Here is a 23794-nt window from a genome sequence, read left to right as displayed (position 1 = left end):
AAACAGAAAAAGAAAAAGAGAGAGAAAGGGTGCATATCTCTTGAGCACACATAGCAGAGGCAGTGGATTGGGGCACTGATATAAACGTAGATGCTGCTGCATGGAGCTGAACAGAAGTAGCAGTCCCTGGATTCATCCTCAGTTATGTACAATGATTCCAGACTGTCACAGTCCACTGGTACAGGTCTTTCAATTATCTGTGTCGGTTCACCTCATAAATATACTTCATACCCGCAGAACAGAAGATTAAAAATCAGTGCAGTTATCATAGAATAGTTTGGGTTGGAAGGGGCCTTTAAAATCATCCAGTACCAAGCCCCTCTGCCATAGGCAGGGACAAACTTCCACTAGACCAGGCTGCCCAAAGCCTCATCCAACTTGGCCTCCCAACCAGGGATGGGGCATCCAGAGCTCCTCTGGGAAACCTGTAACCTTGCCACCCAGATAGTGAAGAATTTCTTCCTTATATTTATTCTAAATCTACAATTCTACAATCTTTAAATCTACAATTCTAAATCTTTATATTTCATTTTAAAGCCATTACCCCTTGTCCTATCACTACATGCCCTTGTAAAAAGTCCCTCCCCAGCTTTCCTGTAGGCTCCCTGTAAGTACTGGAAGACCACTACAGCCTTCTCTTCTCCAGGCTGAACAACACCAACTCCCTCAGCTTGTCTTCACAGGAGATGTACTTCAGCACTCTGATCATCTTCATGGCCCTCCTCTGGACTTACTCCAACAGGTCCATGTCTTTTGTCTGGTAGCAGGTTCCATTAGCATTTAATAAAAATGCCTAATATAACATTAATTTGTAAAATGGCAACAGCTACTTGAAAACTTTCCACAATAGAAAATTCAATTTTACAGTCTAATTAATCAAAAATATCTGCATGCATGCAAAATGAAATCCAAATCTTCTATTGTCCTACCTAGTAGGCTTTAAAAGAATGGGCAAAGAGTATTTTCATAACTAGTGTCTTCCTTATCAAATACATCTGCTGTCACTTTTAAATTTCTTCTGTTCAATTTGTCCCAGAAGACTACTTAAGTAGCTGGGGAGAAGCAGAAATATTTGAGTGTTTGCCACATCCCAAAACTTGAAGACCATGACATATTGACAGCTATGGTATTAGAAGATTCATCAAGACAAATTCCTTCACTGGCAAGAGTCAGAAGCCATTACTAGAAAGCTAACTTTGATTACTCAAATTGTCCTTATGGCAGGCAAGTTGGCAGGCTCATGGCTATGAACACTTGTTACAACTTGCAGTTAGTAAAAAATGGCTGAGTGGTGGCAACACTAAAGCACCTAGCTCTACATAATATATTGATTATCTATCTGGGAAGTGCAGGGGTAGCACTCATCTTTTCAAACCTTAAGCACCACTAGCCACTTTCTCTTTATTTTCTCATCATTAGTACACACAAAGTCCCAAGACTGGCAGTGCTTGCCCCTAATTGCCCAGAGTCCATTAGACTGCATGAGTAACCCTCTGTGTTACAAGAATGTTAAACATGGAAATATAAGAAACATAAAAGATGCAGAACAGGTGACAGTTCTTTTGAAGTAAGAATTTGCCCCAGTCACTCTACAGAGGTTTTCCTTTCCAAATCCCTCTCATCTCAGCTGACAGTGCCAGTAACTGCAGCTCTCTATAGGCATTTTTATACATATATTAGAGAAAGTGATTATTGAAAAGTGCTATAAAAATGTGAAAAATCATTATATAATAGGATACAAGGACGGAGGCTTTAACAGAACTTTCTCATGAGAACAAATAAGATTAATTACAACAAAATGTAATAAGTGCTGACAATATCAACATAGGTTTGGCAAAGAAGCTTACATATTTTTATCTATCAATTACTAGTGTAAAGTTTAAACCTATATTTTTAATACAGATGTATTAATAAGATATTTATAATATGACTCAATTCAAAATCTCAAGTACAACGAATGATGGATTAATTATAAAGATATTTATAATCTTAATGTTGCCACATTAAGATATTTATAATCTTAATGTGGCAACATTAAGATTATAAATATATCTTCTAGGGTACTCCAAGGCTAGCTGTCTGTCTTTGCTCAGGAGAAACTAGGTTTTGGAGATGGCCAGTCAAGTCTCTACGTCTATAAGTTTTGAAGATTAGTGAAGCTTTGTTTCACAAATATTTTACTTAATACCTGTTAGCTAAATTTTCCTTTCAGTAAAAAGCTTTTTGCAAGCGTCTGGGAAAAAGCAGACAAAGAAAAGGTAGAAAACCTGACACTACTGTACAATAAAAAACACTGAAATACTTTAAGAGTAAGCTATGGGAAGAAAAACAAATTTGGTACACTTCCAGCATTTAAATCAGTAAGATTTCAGGGGTGGAGAATCCTATGCAACTACATCTTCATGTGTGAGTCCAGATGCAAGAAAACATGTAGTAGTAAAATCTCATCCTTTAAATGTATGTAAATGACTATTTCAATACTCCTATTATTTCACATTTAGTATTTTTAAATAATAATATATTATTAATTTTGTGCACCCAACCTTGCAGCAGTGTAATAAATTATCACTAAAGAAAATAGATAATGTTTGATATTAAATGTAGAGTACTATGCTCCTTTTTTTTTTTTTCTTTTCTTTTTTTTTTTTTTTTCCAATTTGAGAATGATCACATTTAGATGAAAAATCTACAATTTGGATCCAAAAGGTTAGAGTATTATTGGTTTCATGCTACCAAACGGTATACATTGAAAACTTTGATATCTAAAATGGTCTGCTTAGTTCAGACAGAAAAATTACCACATCAGTCTTTGAAAGATCCAAAACTTAGTCATATTATTTGATATATAGAGAATCTGTTACTATCCATATTTTGTGATTAAATAAATCCTGGATTGCTAACCCTGTAAAATAGAAAGAATTGTAAGAGGCTTTAACTACAGCTAACTGTATCACTATCTATATCTTGCAAAACTAATTACTAATACACATACTTCTATTTAAATATCATTAGACCCGTTCATATGATTAGGCACTCCCTGCAGAATTGGAGCTGAAGTCTTCATCCTGCATATTCTTGAAAACAACAATGCTCTGCACGAATGCAGTAGGCTATCTGTAGGCTGCCAAGAAACTGCAGGATTGGAATCTAAATCTGGATAATTAATCCATCATTCATTGTACTTGAGATTTTGAATTGAGTCAGTTACTACATATTGGGAAAAAAAAAAAAAAAACCAAAAAAAAAACCACCACAGTTCAATATTTACATTATGTTAATATACTATGAATGACTTGTAAACAAAGAAAGAAGTGGTTGAAGTTTAAGTAAATAACAGTCCTAAGTTTAAAAGTTCTAAATCCTAAGTTTAAAAGTCCTAAAAGTCCTAAGTTTAAGTAAATAACAGATAACATTGTGAGAAATAAATGAAGAAAAAATGTACCACGTTAACTCTGAGCCATTATTTATTATTGCAATATGTTTCACATAGGAAAGAAAACTTAAAAATAATCTACATGCAGAAGCATACAGTTAGTTTAAGACTCCAGTGGCAATACAGATAATTCATTTTTTGCCACCATCTGAAAAAGGCAACTTTGAATCTCATTTTTCACTCAATATCCCTGGTGCAAAATATTAGATGCTGTTCTTAAAAGCTGATGCAGAATGTAGCTAAATGCATTCTCTTGATTTCAGGCTCAAATTCAAATGCTGAAAAAGTACTCATTCAAAGATAAAATTTCCCAGTTTCTATTTTTGGCATTTTAAAAGTATACGCATCTCTTTCAAAGTTCTTCCTATTAAACAGTGGAAGCACACTTTGCTAGAGAAGTGGAAATGATGTGCAAGCACATCAGATAAAAAATTCTAAGGACATTTCCACATTCATAGGATACAAGACATTGGTATTTCACTGTTTCTCACTGCTGCTGAGAAAGCAGTTAAAGCCACACTGTATTTTATGAAAATACATCAAGAAAACAAACAAAAAAAGACTTCAAAAATGGAAGTACTGTATAAACTACTGCATAAGTATCTAAAGGGTTTCTTTTCACCCAATTGCATTGCTGCAACTGATTTAAAATATCCCAAATCTGATTTTTTGTGTGATATTGTAGACAAGATTGCAAACAAAAACAAACAAATAAAAATACTTATGAAAATATACTAGGGAGCTGCATAAGGTCCGAGACAAATACACCTTAATGATCTGCTGATATTTAATTGTGAGAGACACAAATTAGATACTTGAAATTTCTTTGTAAGAAATCAAGTCTTAAAAAAGGCAATAAATCTGCAAGAACACAAGTAGAAAAAGTACATAAAGAATATATATGTGCTGTCTCTCTGTCTTTCTTTTTTTTAATATGCACATACTGTGGAAAGGGCTCAAGGGTCGAGATAAGGACAGGGAGATCACTCACCAATCATAATCACGGGCAAAACAGCATACAGACCCACCAGAGGGAGATTTATTGTCTACCACTAACAGATTAGAACAGTGCAAAACTAAAAGTAAACTTAAAACACCTTCCCCCACCCCCTTGCCATACACTTTCTTTTACCTTTTCCACCTGAGTGTTGCAGGGGAATGGGGAATGGGTCAGTCCCTAAAGTCCCTGAAGTCTCTGGAAGAGAGTCTCTGCCACTCTTTCACAGTCACTCTTTGCCCCTGCTCCAATGTGGGGTCCTTCCCACGGGATGCCATCCTTCCCAAACTGATCCTGCATGGGCTTCCCACAGGCAGCAGCTCTTCGAGAATTGCTTTAATATGCATGATGGACCTTGGGGTCCATCTATCAGAGGCAAACTGCTCCAACATGGGTCCCCCCATGGGCAGCAGCTCCCCTCAGATCCCCTGCTCCTGCGTGGGCTCCTCTCCATGGGCTGCAGCTCTGGCCCGGGTCCTGCCCCTTGTGGTGGCTCTCCATGGGCCGCAGCTTCCTCCAGGCCACATCCACCTGCTCCACCAGAGGCTCCTCCATGAGCTGCAGTGTGGAGATCTGCTCCGTGTGGGACCCCTGGGCTGCAGGGGGGCAGCCTGCTCCACCAGCGGCCTCTCCACAGGCCTCTCCACAGGAGCTGCTCCCGCACCTGGAGCAGCTCCAGCCGTCCTTATTCACTGACTTTGGTGTCTGCAGGGCTGTTTTTCACTCTTCTCTCCCAGCTGCTGTTGCACCAGAGTTGTTTTTTTTTTTTTTTTTTTTTTTTTTTTTTTTTTTTATCTTTTCTTAAATCTGCTCTCGCAGAGGCCCAACCTCTGTGGCCCAACCTCATAGACCCAACACACTGGCTCAGTTTGGGCCAGCAGCAGGTCCCTTTTGGAGCCAGCTGGAGCTGGCTCTGATCTGACATGGGGCTGGTCTCTGCTCAGAGAGGCCAACCCTGTACTCCCCTCCACCTTTGCCACATAAAACCAATACACTGTCCCACTCACGTTAATAAAAGAAAGGAAAATGACTTAGCTGCAATATGTTAGCCATTACTCTGTGCTTTGCAAGTTCTGTCTCCACCATATTTTTCCCCGAGAGTGTATTGCAAAATGAATTTATTTAACAATTGAAATTATATTTGTTTCTTTACTCTGGAAATGTCTTGACTGAGGAGGATACATGAAGAACATGCACTGATTGAGGGGGATGATTCTATCCCTCATCTCCGCTCCGTGAGACCATACCCGGAGTGCCGCATTCAGCTCTGGGGCCTGATGTGACCCCAGACTAAAGATGTGGACCTGTTAGAGTAAGTCTAGAGGAGGGCCATGAAGATGATCAGAGTGCTGAAGCACCTCTCCTGTGAAGACAGGTTGAGGGAATTGGGGTTGTTCAGCCTGGAAAAGAGAAGGCTCTAGGGAGACCGTATAGTTTTTAAAGTACTTACAGAGGGCCTACAGAAAAGCTGGGGAGGAACTTTTGTTTTTTATGGGAGACCCACATGAGAAATATTTATTTCTCTGTGGAGAATTAAAATATATATATAAATTTTGGTGGAAAGTAAATAATACCAATGTCTTAAAGCACAACAAAAATGTCAGAAAAACACTGAGTTTTATACTTTGACCTTCACACCATTTTTTTTGTATAATTTAGTAAATATTTACAATATTTTCTGCCAAATCATTTATTTAAAGATTACCAATATTTTGCCATCTATTTTCTAAACTTTACATAAAATCTAATTGGGGGAGACAGGAAGTCAGCACTTTTCCAAACATCTGTGTTCTGATGAGTCAATGTTTTCTAACAGAAAAAGGCTGCATCAGAATTACTTGCCAATTGTAATTTGCAGAACAAATGAACTTTTACTGCTTGAAGCTCAATAGCATCAATATAGCTCTGAGACTGAGAAACTAAACTCTAGTATTTCATTCATTGATGTAAATAATTAAAAACCCTTGTTAAGAGCTATCTTTTGTAATCCTATTAAGACAAAAACTCATACAAGTCTTCACTCAGTGAAGAATGTAGCCTACAGAATCAACCTCTGGTGATAAAGACCACAAGGGAAAATCGCAGACATATCAGACCTCAGGTGGAATTTACAGCACTGTGTTCAGGTATTCAGGAAAATGTAATTTTCCTCCTGTAAATTGAGTAAGTTTTATTTGGAGTCATGGAGAAACAGTAACAAGGCACTGCATGAAGCCAATTTCACGATCGTTTTTTAGAAAGATACTCTGTCTATACTGTTTTGAATTCACTGCAGTCCCTCGTATTTAAGTACAAGAATGCAAAACTATCTTTTATCATCAAACTACTTTTCAGCCTTATTTCCAACACTGTCAAAATTGCTTTATAACCACATTTCTAAGAGCTGGAGATTTTTGTTAAAGAAGATTTAAATAGCTCTTATAAGCTGTTAATGAAATATGGAAGCAGAGTCTTATGAATTCCAAACTATGCCATTACTTAGATTAACTTTTATAAAAATCCCAAAGCACTTTTCTAACTGCTGAATGGGTCACTTCTTTGGCTACCTTAAGTTATCAGATGCATGAGAAAGATTTGCCAGGAAGGAATTTGAAAGATGATTTCATGTCCCATCAAAATGTGAAATACATGTAAAAAGCTCATGGCAAGCTGCATGCTATATTGTAGGTAAAAGGATTTCTTTTACTGTTTAGGTTCCTCTCCATTCCCTTTCACATACTTCGACTTTTTGGTTCATTCCCTATCTACCCTGTGAAGATCTTTGCCATTTCCCTTCTATTTTTTTCTCTCTTCCATTCTCCTATTCTTTTCTCATCTTGTGACAATGATACCTCATGACCTCAACTAGCATGTAGAAGGAAGAACAGTAACTCTAAATACAAATGTCTGACAGTATGGAAGATGTTCACAGGCAGAAGTCTTCAATTTTTAAACTACTTCTTAATATTTTCTTTAAGATATGCTTCATTTGATTAGCTCTATGCATATTTGTAGTGGGTTTACGTGGCAAGGTTTTGGTAGCAGGGAGCCATAGGGGTGGTTTCTGTGAGAAAGATCTAGAAGCTGCCCCATGTTTGGGAAGGGCCCCATTGTTTTCCAGATCTGAGCCAATAAGCGATGTTGTTTTGCGCCTCTGTGAGAGTATATTTAAGACAGGGAAAAAACGCTGCGCCACACAGCAGCCGGCAGTGAGAGAACAGCCTTGCAGGTGCCAAGGTCAGTGTAGAGGGAGGGGGAGAGGTGCTCCAGGCGCTGGAGCAGAAGTCCCCTGCGGCCTGTGGTGAGGACCATGGTAAAGCAGGATGTCCCCCTGCAGCCCATGGAGTACCACTGTGGAGCAGGGTTCCATGCTGCAGCCCGTGGAGGAGACCACGGTGGAGCAGGTGGCCCTGCACCGACGGAGGCTGCCTCCTGTGGAAGACCCCTGCCGGAGCAGATTCCGGGCCGGACCTGTAGCCCGTGGAGAGGAGCCCACGCAGGAGCAGGTGACCCAGCAGGAGCTGCTGCTCGTAGGGGATCCAGGTTGGAGCAGTTTTCTCCTGAGGGATGGACCCTGTGGTACGGACCCATATCTGGAGCAGTTCTGGAAGAGCTGCTGCCTGTGGGAAGCCCACGCCGGATCAGTTCATCAAGAACTGCATCCCGTGGGTGGGACCCTACAGCACAGGGGACGAGAGTGACGGAGAAGGAGCAGCAGAGAAGAAGTGCTGTAGACTGACCATAACCCCCATTCCCCCGTTCCCCTGCGCCGCTTGGGGGGAGGAGGTGGAAGAGGGTGGATGGGGGGGAAGGTGCTTTTGGTTTGCTTTTTCCTTTGTTTTCTCACTTCTCTCGCTTGTTAGTAATAGGCAATAAATCTTACTATCTCCTTATGCCGAGTCTGTTTTGCCCGTTACAATAATTATTGCATGATTTTCTCGTCCTTATCTCAACCCTTGAGCCCCTTTTCACATATTTTCTCCCCGTTCCTCTTTGAGGAGGGGGAGTGAGAGAGCGGCTGTGGTGGAGCTCGGCTGCCCACTCAAGCGGAACCACGACAATATTTCAGCGCATACTACTCTAAAAACATTCTCAATAGTTGTTATTATTTCAGTGCCAGACAGCCTTCAATTACACCTAAGTTCAAATTAAGTTACTGAAAATAAAATTGCTAAATGTTGCAGGCACCATGATTTGCCCAACAGATATGAACACCATGAAGTATGTGGCAGGCCCTAGAGAGCAAGTGGAATGCTCAGCGTATATAATCAACAGGAAGCTCTCTGCAGATATTAAAAGCAGTGTCAAGTTATTGGCAGTCATTACAAACCCTGTCAAGTGTTCTGGACATTATAAATAGCAGTAAGAACTAGAAGGGTATTACAAATTCTGTATCAAGTGTGGAAGGGAGTCCTATTTGGATTTCAGGTATGACATCCTGAGAAACTGCTCTCAGTTTCATTTCATCTGTAAAATTTGAAGGCACATTCACTGGCAACCTGGAAATACCAATTAACAGTCCTTAATTGATTCTTCTGATCATTCCACCATTTTCAGGAGGAGGACTTTTCCTGCTGGGAAATGGATCTCTATTAAGATACCCATGCTGGGTCTCTGTAAAGTAAGAGCTCACTCACTTTACCTCTCAAAAGAGTTTGAGAGGGATTGCAGATTTTGAAATGTTCATTAATGCAGACTACTGGAAACTTTTCTCCCTTTCCCTCACAAGAGCACATTCCTTAAGATTCAGGCAGGTATCTGCACTTCCTTAACAATTCAGCCGCTGGACCATTTGTGGTCTACAGCCTATAACATCTCTCCCAACTTGTAAAGGTCTGCATTGGTTGTTGTTAAAACCAAATTTTTTGTTATGACTCTAGTCAACCCTGATCTGCCTTCTGCTAGAAATGTGTTAGCAACATACAGAATTCCTTTTGTGGTTATCAGAATAAAAGTGCGTCATCCCTTTAGTTTCTGTATGGCATTAGCAAAGTCATATATTTCCCAGCAATTTTCTGTCATTCAAGAAAGTCAAGATTCTGTGATTAATATTTATTCATCAAATCATATTTCTGATCATGGAATCCACCGGCATAATCTCAGGCAAGGATATTTTCTCTGAACTATATGTTACTTTTAAAATCTCTGGTGTTTTTTTTTTTTTTTTTTTTTTTGTGGTTTTTTTTTTTTTTTTTGGTCTGTCCTTTGCTCTACAGTGTTTGGCAGATTAATTTTCTTTACTCATTCATACATTTTCTTGTTTGTTTGTTACCTCATACTGTATCCGTCGTGTTTGCTATGGTGGAAAACCTTTCTTAGAAAGTGATTCGCATAAAGAATTTGCCTAACTAAAGCTCACTGTAAAAATCATACCATGTCCTGGGGATGAATAAAGTGTATACTACAGGTTTATAAAAATGAAAGATACAAAAATGATATCTGACACTTATGTCAGAGATATAACTGAAAGGAACTGAAAGGAACATTCTCTAAATCCCTGTAGGAATCCTCAGGTTCATGCAATAAACCTGAGCTTAGAGCTACCATTATATATTCATGTTTATATATTAAGCAACGTGAATTTAGGACTTAAATCTGGACAAAGGTCTTCTCTAAATATATGTATTGTTCTGGATGAAATAAGAAAACTGTAATTTTTCCATTCTCTTTAAATATTAGTTGCATTTCCTATGCAGTATATCTGAATTTATTGTCCCTACAAGAAAACCAGAGTTACTAACTTTTTGCATCACTAAAAAACAAACAAATAAACAAACAAAACAACAACAACAAAACCACACACTTTTCTCTATTCCATTTCAATTTGTAATACTAAGTGAGAGTACAGCTCACCACATATCAGCTGGTTTTCCTTCAGGTTACGAAATGACAGTCCTTGTAAAGCACTAGGGTAAGCACAAACTGTTTCCTCTGCGATTCGGACTGAAGCATTTCTGGCCCATTGTAAGACCCATTTTAGATTACAGTCACAAATGAGTGAATCAGTGTTGAAATGCCTAGAAAGGCAAAGAAACATATCAACTGGTGTACGTACACTTCTCAGAAACATGCTTAAACACTTGTTAGATTAAAATTATCTAACTCTAAAGACAGATATACATAGACATATAAGTAATTACAAAGATATCCAGATTGATTAATAGACATTGTCCCCATTTTAATGGCTTCCAAGACATTATGGAAAAAAATGGTTTTGGTTAGAGAACAGTAATCAGTATTACTGATTCCTGAATTAAATTTGAGGAGATGGTGGAAGGTCATACTTTAACATACATTTCCTTACTAAAAAAAACAACTCCTTTAAGTAGAAACTTAACCATGGAAACACCCAATATACATTTTAAATCTCAGAGAGGTGCATTTAATATAAATAACTGGGAACCATTATAATTCTAGAAAAGTATTTAACATGAGTGTGTTTGTTTTTTTTTTTGCATTCAGAATTATTAGACAATGTAGTGAAGGCAAACATGGAAAGGAATGATAAAGAAAAAAGAAAAGAGAAACAAACAGGAATGCCAGTCAGGATGGCCAATCTGGGCTTGTCAGGAACAGGGTCAAGTTGTCAGCACTAACTGATAGTGCTGACATAGACAATAGACATATTGTCTATATGTGCTGACATATCAATAGACACTGATAACAAAACATATTTTATATTTCTAATGCATTCATGGCAACAATCCTCTTTGAATTCATATTCAACATTGATATATTTATTGCAATGTTTTTCCTGACTATTTCAGAATGTAGAGAATCACACTTACAGTGCTTTCAGAGCTAGCAGCTCAGAAAAAAGTCCATTCATGAGGCTTGAAAAAATATTACCTGACAAATTCCTAGAAAAAAAGATATTTACAGTCAGTTACAACAAGTACAAGAAAACAAAATTGTTATATAGTATAATTTTCCAAATGCTAATTAAAAATCTGCTTTCTTGACAACAATAAAAGCATATTTAAATTTGTTATTTTCATAAATAACAACAATCAAGTCAAATCATGAAATTTTACTCCTTTTATATTCACAGCAGGTGTACATACAATTCACTCTGTCTAATAAACAGGAATACCAGTACATATTTAATAGAAGTAATATATTCTAGAATTTAAATGGAATTATTCATACAATGATTAGTCAGGGAGAACTATGTTGTAATTTTACTGTACATGTAGAATGCCACTGCAAGGTAAAGAAATAAAAACATATTAATTTAATAACACAGAAGACCTCAACGAATTTATGGGAATAATAATGAGTTTTCAAAGTAACTAAACAGTTTTATTGTGAAGGATTTTAAACAAACAGATTTTCCCATCCTTAAATTCTTATGGACATTTGCGTCTTAACTACTATTTCATTATATTTTTGGTCTTGATGTTTGAATAGTTTAAGCTGAATACTTGCATACAAATGTAATTTAATATTGCCTAGTTTAGTAGTATTTATATTTATATATGTTGTGCCAGTGTCCTAACAATAAAAACAAACAAACAAAAACTATAAATGCTAATCAAGTAAAAAAACTGCCTTTTTCTATATCAGTAAACCAAAAATCAGTGCAATACAAGCTTAACATTTCATAAAGCATGAACTACTTTTTTTTGAAACACTGATAATATGTTCCTTTCTATCCAATGCCTGAAGCTACATATCTGAATCCAAGGATGGCTACAAAATTTCAACTGTTGGTGAAATTCCATATTTCTTCACTGGAGACTTGTTGTTACATATAGAAAATAATTTATTCTGCCAAAGAGAATTGATTCATTACTTTTTCATTGAAAATTTTGTTTTTATAATCACTGATTTTACTACACTTATGACTATAATGTAAAGAACATACATTAAACTGAATATTCAAACTCAGATCAGGACAAATATTCCAACAAGAGGTAAAAGATGTGAACCAACTTCATAAAGCAGAGAAAAACAGAAATATGAAGCATGCTCTCTACAGAAACATTTACAGATACACAAATAAATAAGTTCATAAACAAAAGAAGAGAATACATTGCAAAGTTGCAAATTATGTCAATAAAGCTATGGAGCCTTCTTGAAACAATAATTAATCCTATTTTCATATTCTAGACAATTATTGAAATGCATTTTTTTTTAATCAAAAAAGAAGAAAAAGGAAAAAAAGAAAAGAAAGAAAGAAAGAAAATGAAAATGAACTTTGAACACTTGAAATTGTCATGGTAGCCTAAAGCAAAACTCTACTATTGCAGAAAAAATAATTGGCTCAGATAAGTTAAGTTAAATTATTTCTCATTATACTGAGTGACAATAAGTTGTTGCTATAATTGAGGTCATTGCTAGTATTTTATCTAACCGTGCACCTTTAATACAGTTGTGGTGCAAAGCTCTTGGAAATGGTAGGGCTTTCAAATATATCTTGAAGTGTGGGTGGCCTCTTTACTTCGTATTAAACTGATTCTTATTGGACATAAGCCCTGACTAGGTATATGCTGAAGCAGCTCAGTGAACCAGGACCTCAAAACGGCTAAGTCAGAAACTGGTAACATTTACGTTGAAGTAGATCAGAGGAAGCTCCACTAATATGAAATCTGTTACAGTAGTATACAGTTACTGGCAGAGGACAATCACGTTGAACTGAAGGACAGTGAAAGCAATCTGCCTAGCCTTGCATGGATGGCAGTCAGGTGGGAGAAACACGGGTTTCTTCTTTCTCCCATACCCCACTACAATATGACAACACTTCCAATTTTATGCAAATCCCCTTTTTTCCCTTAAATAGCTCACCGGACTTCATATAGAAAAATAAAAAGAACATCAACTCCAAAATTTGGTAATTCTCGTTGGACCGAAGTTTTATGTCTGGTCAATATTTCAGAAAACAAGATAAAACTGGGGATCATTTCCATCAGGGTTGAGCAGATGTATATGTATATGTATATATAGCAGATGTAGCTATGCACCTGCCAATGATGCCCATCCTACATCTACTGAATCTATGTACTTTCCATAGGACCTACCAAACACACAGAGATACCTAGCCAGAACTGACTTTTGTTAACCTAAAAATGTATGTTCTACTAACAGATTTGTTGTTTCTTTTTATCATGACAGAGAAATATGTAACCCTTTTCTTCAGTGCTTTTACCAAGTGCTGGAATAATTGAGTTAAAGTTGGCACAAAGCCAGCAAACGAGTTTTCAGATTCTTTCATATTCTTCTGCCAATGACTTGGTTTGAAGTTTCCATATTACTATTGCTAATTCGCAAATCAGGATGCATTTTCAGTGCTTTTACGGTGCTGTGTAAGTCAGAAAGAAATACACTAATATGCCCAAGAAACACCTAATTACAATACAGAAGACTAGATCTCCAGCAGTGGGAATAGCTTCTTCTCTAAATCTTCAGATGTATTAAATCATCCCAATAACTGAGCACTTTTGAGCTAGATATCTGCAGCATGCTGCAGATTCTTAGTTCTGTTGGTTCACATGCTGTTTATATTCTATATTAAAATATCTCCATATCCACAGTTCTGTGAAATTCCACTATTTCAGATACATTAAAACCCCACTCTAGCTTGATTTAAAAGGACATTTTTTCTAAAAACATCTCTATCACCTAGTTTTCAAACATTTCAAACATAACAAATTAATGCACTCCAAAGCTGATAACACTTACAATGCCATTAACTTATTCCATTAACAGAAACACGTGCTCTCTATCAGAAGTAAACCATTTTAGTTTTATGCACAAGGTCCTGCAGTTATTTTTTCATATACCAAAACCTCTAGTGTTTTTACAGAAATTAATAAAACACTTTTGCCAGAAGCTTTAATATAAATAACACATAACCATAAAACAGTCAAATGTATCTCGAAGGACTGTTTTCAGGCAAAATACAGGTGGAAGCAGGCATATATGAATACGAAGCATGCTTTGCTTTTATGAGCAGTATTAAAAAGCAGAGGCTCAATGCAAGGGTGATAGATTCATTTTCTGTGCAAAAAGACTGGGATACAAGGGCTAAAAATCTACAGCAGAAATAGAAATGTTCTCGTGCTTGCTTTCACTGTGTTACTGAGATGGGGTCCATACAATTCACCGTGTTACTGGTTTTGTACGTTATCTCTGGCACCATACAAAGGGGTTATTTGCTCTAATCACCGCTACAAAGTCACATGAGAATTTATGGTGTAATAATATCATAAAGTTTGCTGCTGCTGCTGATTCAAAGACAGGATGACAAATAAATCAGATGTGCTGTAATCAAACAATTGGAAGTAAAGAGGAAGGCTTGTTTTGAACTTCCAAAAGATACAGTAGTAGCTATCAAAATAGGTTTCAGGCTGCAACATTTCTGAACCTGAAGGGCTAACATGATTGACTAATAAAATGAAATCTGGTATATCGGTACAGTGGCACCACCTCAGTACTCTGCAGCTCTTGATATTTAGATTAGGTATAAACAGAATTAATGAGGATGGCAGTTCTGTTACCTACCAGAAATATATTTGCATACATCATTCTGGAACAAAGCACTGAAACATGGCCACTGAGGGGCCAAAGGAGATTTAGAAGATTTGTTGCATTCAATTATGTCACTCCTAGTTAGAGTATGTGCACCTCATCACAGCATAAACACAGCCAAATGGTAATATATAAGCCAAGAAAGTTAAGCTAATATCTTTGAAGACAACAAATCTTCCCTTATGCTGTCTGATGCACTGTTAAATCCAACTGTCATATGATGTGAAAGCATTTTGGAATCATTTTCCAAGTACAAATCATCAGATCCAAGAAGGTGTGAAAATTAGATCACTCCCAGGGAACATAATCACAACTCACTGGCTGCAGTAATTTCAGGAGCGGAGCTGTGTGAAATTTTAAATTTCATTAGTAACTTGAAATTCAAGTCCTATTCACTAAAATATACATCCTGAATACAATCTGACTAAAAGACTTTTTCTACATACATTATCAAGAAGCTTAGATTTTCTTTGGATTTTGTATGTGTGCATCTTTTCAAAACAATACTGTTTTTGTTTTTGTTTTTATTTTTTTATTTTTTTTTATACAAAACATAAATTTAAGAAGCCAGCTGTCTTGAACAAAATACACTGCACAAAATCACTAAGCCTTTTGAAAACTCCTTACATTATTCTCCAATGTTCAGGCAAGTTTCATCTTTCATTTTAGTGAAGAGTTTAAGCATACCTTTACCCTACTGAGTTTAAATATATTCATCACATTACTTGATTAAAAATGTGTCAGTTCAGGCCTAGAGCTGACCTTGTACTATTTTTTATTTTCCAGCTGAATCAGACTTAGATTTCACAAGGCCAAGCATACTGCATTTTGTTCCACCTGATTTTGTGTTTGTAAAGAGTACAAGAAAGCCTCATCTCTGTAGTTCACAGAAGGTGCATAAAGATTTACATCCTTTGCTCTTTCCGGTGGACTCACGGCTCTCCCTGCTGGTTTTGATAACAGCCTGCAAAGATCCTTCTGTACTTCATCTCTGCTAAATTAACACAGGAGAGCTCTAATTACCACAGTCAACAACTGCATAAATTAGTGTATATGTATATATCTTTATAGTGCTCCTTTAGTAATCTAAACCATACTTGGTGGCTATGAAACCAGCTTTTTCTTAAAGAAATTGTCTTCTTTTCCTTAGTATAATTCTATACACTGATGTTACATTAAGTAAATGCTGCTCCATACCATTTTCAGAGAGCATACTCCTGAAATTATAAGTAAACATAATTCAGAGATATCAGTAGCAACAGAAAGGTAACTTACTCTATTTTACACATTATAATAATTTGATTCATGTTTTTTTGTACAAAATTCCAAGGTGGGGAAAAAGCTAGAAAGCATTAGAAAGGTGGCATCAACCTGAAGTCACCAAAAAATCGCTAGTTCTTACATCAGAGATTACAAACTGAGATTACCAACTCAAATAATTATCATCAACATTATGTCATTAATCAGATTTCTGAGAGTGAGGAGCAACTAGCATTATGAATGGCAAGGATCAGTTCCTCTTGACTGAGATGATAGCTGTAATTCTTCACAATATAATCGCTGACCCAACAAGAGTAATGCTACTTTTGACTCTGGTTTGGTAAGGAGGACAGTACATATAAAAGAGAAAGTCATAACTTTTGATACAGCAATCATAAACTGATTTATCTGAGATGAAAGGGAAGTTTAGACTGATCTATGATTAGGCCTCTCACTTCCAAAGGACAGACTTTTGAAAAAATAATAAAAAATAATAAAGTAACTGGAGAGGAAGTATTAAAGTAGATGTACTGGAATATGGGATAACCTCAATAGTATAATCAATTGTATAAAGGCAATTTAAAACCCAAATAAGAAAATTGAGAGACAGGTAAAGTGAATAAATAGCCAAATCTTGAATCATGAATAAGAATTCAATTTTTATAAAGAGCAAAGAAGATATCCTATAATAACCAGAAAAGGATAGCAACAATCCAGAAAGGGATTATGATTACCAAAAATTAACTTACTCTTTGCAAATTCTGCTAAACAAGGGTTTTTAGTATATTAAACAATTCTTTTTACAAATAAGTAGTGAAGAAAGTAGATCATACATATCCTAAATATATCTCATTACTACTATTTCTATCTGTTGGTGGTCTTTTGGATTACATGCATTTATGGGAAAAGCATACATTAGCTTCCAGAAATGATCTTTCTTCCTAAAACCACCTACAGGATGGCTCGTAAACTGCAGAAGTAGTTAAAATCCATAAAATAGCTGGGCAGTTAGAGACCTTCTAGGCTAGTCCCAGTCAATAAATAAATAAATAGTATATTTATTTTTTTCCTGTTTATGTAGTATCATGTTAGATGTATACTAAAATCAATAAATAATTTTCCTTGACTAGAAAATCCATGATCTTTTTATAGGCTTACATGATAAATCTTCAATTTCAATTTTGATTTTTTCCTCCATTTTCAATTTCCCAACATTTTTTCTATTTTTCTTTCTTTTAAAACTCACTTAGTAACTGCGTCAAAACAAGTGAGGTAAGGCTAACAGGTCTACCAGAATCATCATTTTTTCCACTTACATATGCACATAACATCCGTAAAGAAGGATGCAGAAAGAAATGAAGACCCTGAGGCTAACTGCATTTATTCTAAGACACTGCAAGCGAATAATGGGAAGGACAGAAGGGAGGGGAGTGAGATGTTACTGGTGTTCTGCAGTAATCATCCTGTGACTATTCAGTGCTTTCACTAGTGCTCCTGGCTCAGAAATGTAAGCATATGAAAATAAAATCTGGTAATAACAAAACCAAGAACTGGTCAATATTAAGAGAACTACAGAATCATAGAACCATCTCGGTTGGCAAAGACCTTCAAGATCATTAAGTTCAACCATCAACCTGACCCACCAAGTCCCATCCTTAAACTATCTATATCCCTTAGTGCCACATCTGCACCTTTTAAATACCTTCAGGGATGGGGACTCCATCCCTTCTCCCTGGGATTCCAAGCATTTTCCAATGCTTGATCAACCCCTCTGTGAAAAAACTCTTCCTAATGTCCTATATAAACTTCCCCTGGTACAACTTGACTGTTTCCTCCTGTCCAAGAAGTCATTTTGTACAAGAGGTGAATGCTCTTGATGATGAGAAGTCTAGTAATTTCATTAAATAATATTATTCAAAGTGAAATGTGTAACAAGAATGCCACCTGAGAATTACAATTAAGAAGGGTATAATTCAAATTTCAGCTATAAACCAGAGCCACAGAGGAAAACAATAAAGAATGCCCTGAGCCTATACCTGCTAGGAAATGAAAACTAGCCTCATATTGAGGAGAACATAAATATTTACCTAGGATGCACAAAAAGACTAGATGCAAGAAAACACAGTGTTAGTGATAACATATAGGGAACTAATGAAACTCTGGATCTGCACACTCAAAAAAAATCTGCAAACACTGGGACAGGGACTGAGTTAGGATACTAGAATGAGCAGGGATACATAAATCTTTACAAAAGGAAACTGCAATGTGCTGAAGTTTGTTCAGCCTGGAATCTACCAGGCTTTTAGTGGGCATACATGCCCTTTTCTGACATCTCCACTATAAGCAAAGGATATGGATATAGACTGCCATACTCATTCCTGATATTCAGAGGAAAGTAATAATACAGCCAAACACAGTCACAGAACATATGCTGTACACTCACCGTGAGTCATTTTCTGTTCCTTATCATCACAAGATTAAAAGTCTGTATTTAACTTCTAATTGTTTTTTAAGATGCAGTTTGGAAGATTACTGAATAGAATTTTTAGATGTTTTCTTGACAGTAGAGATTTGAACAGTTTCTAATGAGGTTACTCCTAGTGTCTAGAAGCACCTTCCATTTAATAAGGTGGCTTCAGCAGTTTGAATTAAACATATCTCCTATGATAGTCTGATTTCATAGTCACAGTCACATTCAGTGTGCACCACAAAAGGAAAACCAGCAAACCACAAGGGTGAGTCAGGCTTGTCAAGTTTTGGAAACATGTCTGAGTAAAAGAGAGGTGGTCTCCACCCATTCATCAACTTTGCTATCAAAGTTTTTCCTATAATCTGTTCTCATTTGTTTACATCAGAGAAGATTTGGCATAGTTACTCTCATTAATGCGATCAGCAAGGTGTGCCAGATTTTGGCTTTTTACACAGTGTCATCTTGACCTCGTGGCAGATCTTTCTAGAAAGAGATTTCCCTGTTTTTCTGAAGAAATGCCATAACTGACTGGGGAGGAAGAATAAAGTATGACATTTGTACCATACTATGACACAGAACAGGACTGATGTCCCATTCCTGAATGAAGGTAGATGTGGATAAAAATACAAAGCCCTCCTGGGTCTGGCTTTTTAAACCAGGATCCTGTCAATGTATCCTGTTGAGACAAGTGTATAGCAAAATATTGTTTCCTCCATTTATTTTTTCAGCCTCCAAATACTTGAGACCTACTATTTTCCTGAACAAGATAGGGCTTCTATAAATTCAGTAACCTTGCAGGGATTTTTATTTTATAACATCCGTAGTCCCTTGACTTCATGTAAAAATTTTAACAGCATCCTGTGGCAAAATGTTCCATGTTCCACAGCTTAGTCTTTTGTTAAAATAAAATCAAAACAAATCCCCCCTGCTGCCCCGCATTTACCTCACAGTTTTTTCTGTACTGTGAGAGATGATAAAAAATTGGTTGCTGTTTGTCTCTGTATGTTATTCATAATTTTACAGTCTTGTATAATACCTCCTTTCCTTTCAGTTGTCTCTTTCCCATCCAGGAAATTTGCAACCAGCTTATTTATTCCTAGTACTTCCCTATACTGTGCCACAGCATTCACCTTTTTTTTTTTTTTTTCTTTCCCATGAACCTTTTCTAGTTTTATTCATCTTTTTGAGCTGAGCAGACTGGAATTGCCCACGTTATTCAAAATGTGGGTTCTTGGCTTTTGTGTAGTAGAATGCATGTTCTCTTATTTGTTCTCACATCCTTTAATAATATGGCCTAATTATTATTATTTTTTTTTTTAAGAGATACTGAGCAGATGTTTACATGGCATTGTCCACTATAATCTCTAAACATCTTTCATGAGTTTTAATGGTTAGTCCAGAACATACTGTTGGTCTTTTTTCCTCCCTCATATCACTTAATGTTTACCTAAATTTCATCTCCCTTTTTCATCTCCCTTTTTACTGTGAAGTCATGGAGTCCTGTCCATTACTTCTGTCGTGTCTCAAAATCAACCTTTACCCTGATTAATTCAAAAATCAACCTAATGCTCTGATTAACTTATATCTTTATATCCTTAGCAAACTTGGCCATTGCACATTTTATCCCTTCCTCCAAGTCATCTGATTCTCTCTAAAACTGAACATCCTGGGTATACTATCATAATCTTATTTTTTTTCTGATGGCTCCTTCTATAATAACCTGAAAATCTATTGATAACACATGCTCTCTGACATGCTTATGGGTATGCAAATTGATTGCATGTTCTAGGGCAGTTGTATGTGACTTAGAAAAGTACCATGACAAAAAATACACACAATACAATACCTTAAATGGACAGTCTAAATTTGATATTTCTGAAGCAGTCAGAACTATCCTGATATTCCAGAATTAATTGATACTTTACATATTTTTTCTTCTGTTTACTTACATTCTTCTGTAATACTTTTTAGGAACAAAAAATATATATAAAATTCTAATTGATCTCTAATGGATAGAAGGAGCAATATATCCATTTTCTAACCAGTGTAAGTCTCAACTTTGTGAATCATCATTTTTTTGCTTGACCTTTATTTGTTTCCAAAACATACAAACACAAATGTCACATTCAGTCTCTTTACAATGTGAAAATGAAATATGTTCAATTTAATTCTTTGGAGTTCTGATAGATTTTACATTTACAAATAGAAATAGAAACCTCAAAATGTCAAGTAATTACAATCGTGGGCTCAGCAGAGACTCTTTGTTTTTATAGGAAGACTATATTAAATTAATTTTGATGTAATGTAAGTTTATTGCCAACTATATTCAGGTAGGCCATGTAACAGTATGGATTTCTCCTGTTTAAAACAAGAATGGTATTATACTCACAATTTGTGAAGACTGTTAAGTCCAACAAACATTTCTGGTGTTAGGCAACCAATTCTGTTATTTGAGAGGTCCCTGAAATTAAAAAATAATAATAATGGTGAAACATTAGTTCTGTGTTATTTGTGTACACATCCACATAACTACATAGAGTCTCTAATTTTAATGCCTAAGAAATTAGAGGAATTAGAATTTTTAAATTGAATTAAACAGCTTTCACAATTTTATTAAGCAATATTCCACAATTAAACATAATGCACTCCAATTTAAACTAATTGCATTAAAATGTGTTTTAATGTAACAAATAAATAAATAAATAAATTTTATGTAACAAATAAATAAATTATCTTTAAAATAATTTTCCATATCAAATTTACTTGCACCTGTTTGTTTACCAATGAAAAATGTTATGTTCTGCATTTTATTGTATGCAACATTTAACCAAGATTGACACTTTTACTGTTTACTAATGCCTCAACTCATAGACATCATTTCTTGCTGAAGAAATCACATAAGCCAGGGGGCAATTAAAGTTTTAGCTAGTAAGGTCAGTCTTGCTAAGTACTTGACAAACTCTTCTAAGACAAATACTGTGTCTGTCTCAGACTACAAATGGTACAAAGCATTATGTTCTGTACCTCCTGTCTACAGAAAGGTGAGTGAATGTTTTCTGTACAACTCATACATACAACAAAATGCATAAAATCCTTCTAGAAAGGAGATAAAAATAGGTATAAACAATGATAACAATGGAAATACTGCCCTTGGAGTATTCTGAAATAACATTTAATTTTCAAATGTTTGATTTTCAACTTTGACTATAGTATTCCTTCTTACCAAGTTTTATATATATATATATATATAATTTCAGTTATGTAAGGATTTTAAATGATTATATATCTTTAAAAATGTTAAAATTTATCTGAACATTATGAATTTATTTTTGTTAAAGAACCAGAGGTAGTCTTCTAAGTCATTTGTTGCACTGTGCGGATTCCCTATTTTTCTATTGCTATATGAGAACACAAAAATCAAAACAGAGAATAAAGATAAATCTAGTTGGTGCTTTCATGGAGACATATCCAATCAGCTAGAATGATAAGGCAATTTCTTCAGAATTCACTAAGGCTTCTACCATCAGACAAAGAATATACTGTTGTGCAATTAAACGATGAAACATTGCATTAGAATGGAAATATTTCTTAAATGCTAATCAGGGACATTAAGTAGACAACAGCTGAAGAAAATAATCTGGATAACAATATAATGCATTAATTGCATATTAGCAGTCATTCTTTAAATTTTCCTAATAAAAGCTACATAGAAGACCTAAACATGCAAACTTAAGGCAAACACATATATTTATCTTTCTTTTAGAACAGGTAAACAGTAAACAAGAACCCACCCAGAATTCTCAGTTGGGTGACTTTCTTTTGGCCTAAGCAAAGTTTGAACACATACAGAAGAAATGCATCACAGTGTGGAGCATAATTTGGGTAGGAAGAGTAAATTTCACCTACACTAATCAAAATAAGTATGTATTTCTCAACACGTGACACAGCAAAATAGTATTTTTAACAAAGCAAAAGGCTATGTACATATCCTCTTCTCAAAGCCTTTTTCAGTGTTATTTTCACAGTAACATGTACTTGGCTGAAGTCCCTATATTGTAAAACCTGCTTTTTAAAGCAAAAAGAAAAGACGGCTTCTTGCGTGTTCTTCCAGAATAATGCATATTATATTAGGTATAATTCAATTCATAATGTACAAAACTGGTGTTCCTTTTCAGGAGAAAGACATTCAGTTTAATAATGTTGACTTGTAAAATTGATGCTAGAGAAACCAAGACTCTCCCCTGTTGAATAACCAAGTGCAGTAATTCTAGTGCTTCATAAATTTTCAATTTTCATCAATTTTGTGTGTACCTTTTTGCGTAAACACTTGAAATAATTCAGTTTTTCATTCAAATACAAATTATAAGAGTTCTCCGAATTATTCACAGAGAACATTTTGATGTTGACAGCCTGCAGTTTATCTGCCTGACTTGCCATAGTTGTATCTCCTGCAATTGCCCATTTACACCAAATTCTACTTTTCACGGAATCATTTATATTTTATATGTGAAATAAGAGGATATGAGTGTAAAGTACAGTCATAAAGTAATGATTGTATTCAGCATTCAACAAGAGTTTACACTATTTATTGCTTTTGCTCAATTGTCTGTTACTCTGCACAACGGAGTGCAGATTTTTTTTTTTTACCATGAAACTATAGTGATTTGTATGAAATTTGAAAATCTTGTAATTAATCAACTCATTGTCTCTCAGTTGTTCCCAGTGTTACTTGCTCATACCAGAAAAAAATATGTTTTGTTGTTGTTGTTGTTTTGCTTTTTCTTTTTAGATTTAGCATGAGACATTGCAACATAGCCTTTCCTTGTTTGCAGAAGAGAAATTTAATCTCACTTTTTCCAAAGGCTAATGACTTCACCTTCTTGGACTTTGGTAGCTGACCTAAGGCTTCACCTGTGCAGTCTTCAAATGTGCAACCCAGGACTTGTACAGGTTTCATGATTTTCCCACCAGAGGTCAGGGTTGTGTTATTAGACTATACGGCCAAAGCAATAATTAGAGCTCATTTTGATCACTTCATTTTGTTGTTATCCATATATACAGAGTGAGCAAGAAAGTTTCAACTTCATTTTTTTGATGGCATTTAAAAAAAAAAAAAAAAAAAAAG

At 35.7% G+C, this 23794-nt stretch overlaps 1 protein-coding gene across 3 annotated transcripts in view; it reads right to left on the bottom strand.

Moving 5' to 3' along the window:
- Nucleotides 1-23794, bottom strand: part of ADGRA1 (adhesion G protein-coupled receptor A1) — a 278100-nt gene that overhangs the window by 157238 nt on the left and 97068 nt on the right. For all 3 annotated transcript variants that reach the window (XM_082765151.1, XM_082765152.1, XM_082765153.1), the window contains exons 4-6: nucleotides 21059-21130; nucleotides 11198-11269; nucleotides 10263-10426 (exon numbers count right to left, since the gene is read on the bottom strand). In XM_082765151.1, coding sequence (XP_082621277.1) covers nucleotides 10263-10426; nucleotides 11198-11269; nucleotides 21059-21130 — 308 coding nt within the window. The remainder of the gene's footprint in view (nucleotides 1-10262; nucleotides 10427-11197; nucleotides 11270-21058; nucleotides 21131-23794) is intronic.

The sequence above is a fragment of the Aythya marila genome, assembly GCF_965140915.1.
Source record: "Aythya marila genome assembly, chromosome: 7".
In the NCBI taxonomy this organism is placed as follows: Eukaryota; Metazoa; Chordata; class Aves; order Anseriformes; family Anatidae; genus Aythya; species Aythya marila.
This window is presented reverse-complemented; position numbering and strand designations above follow the sequence as displayed.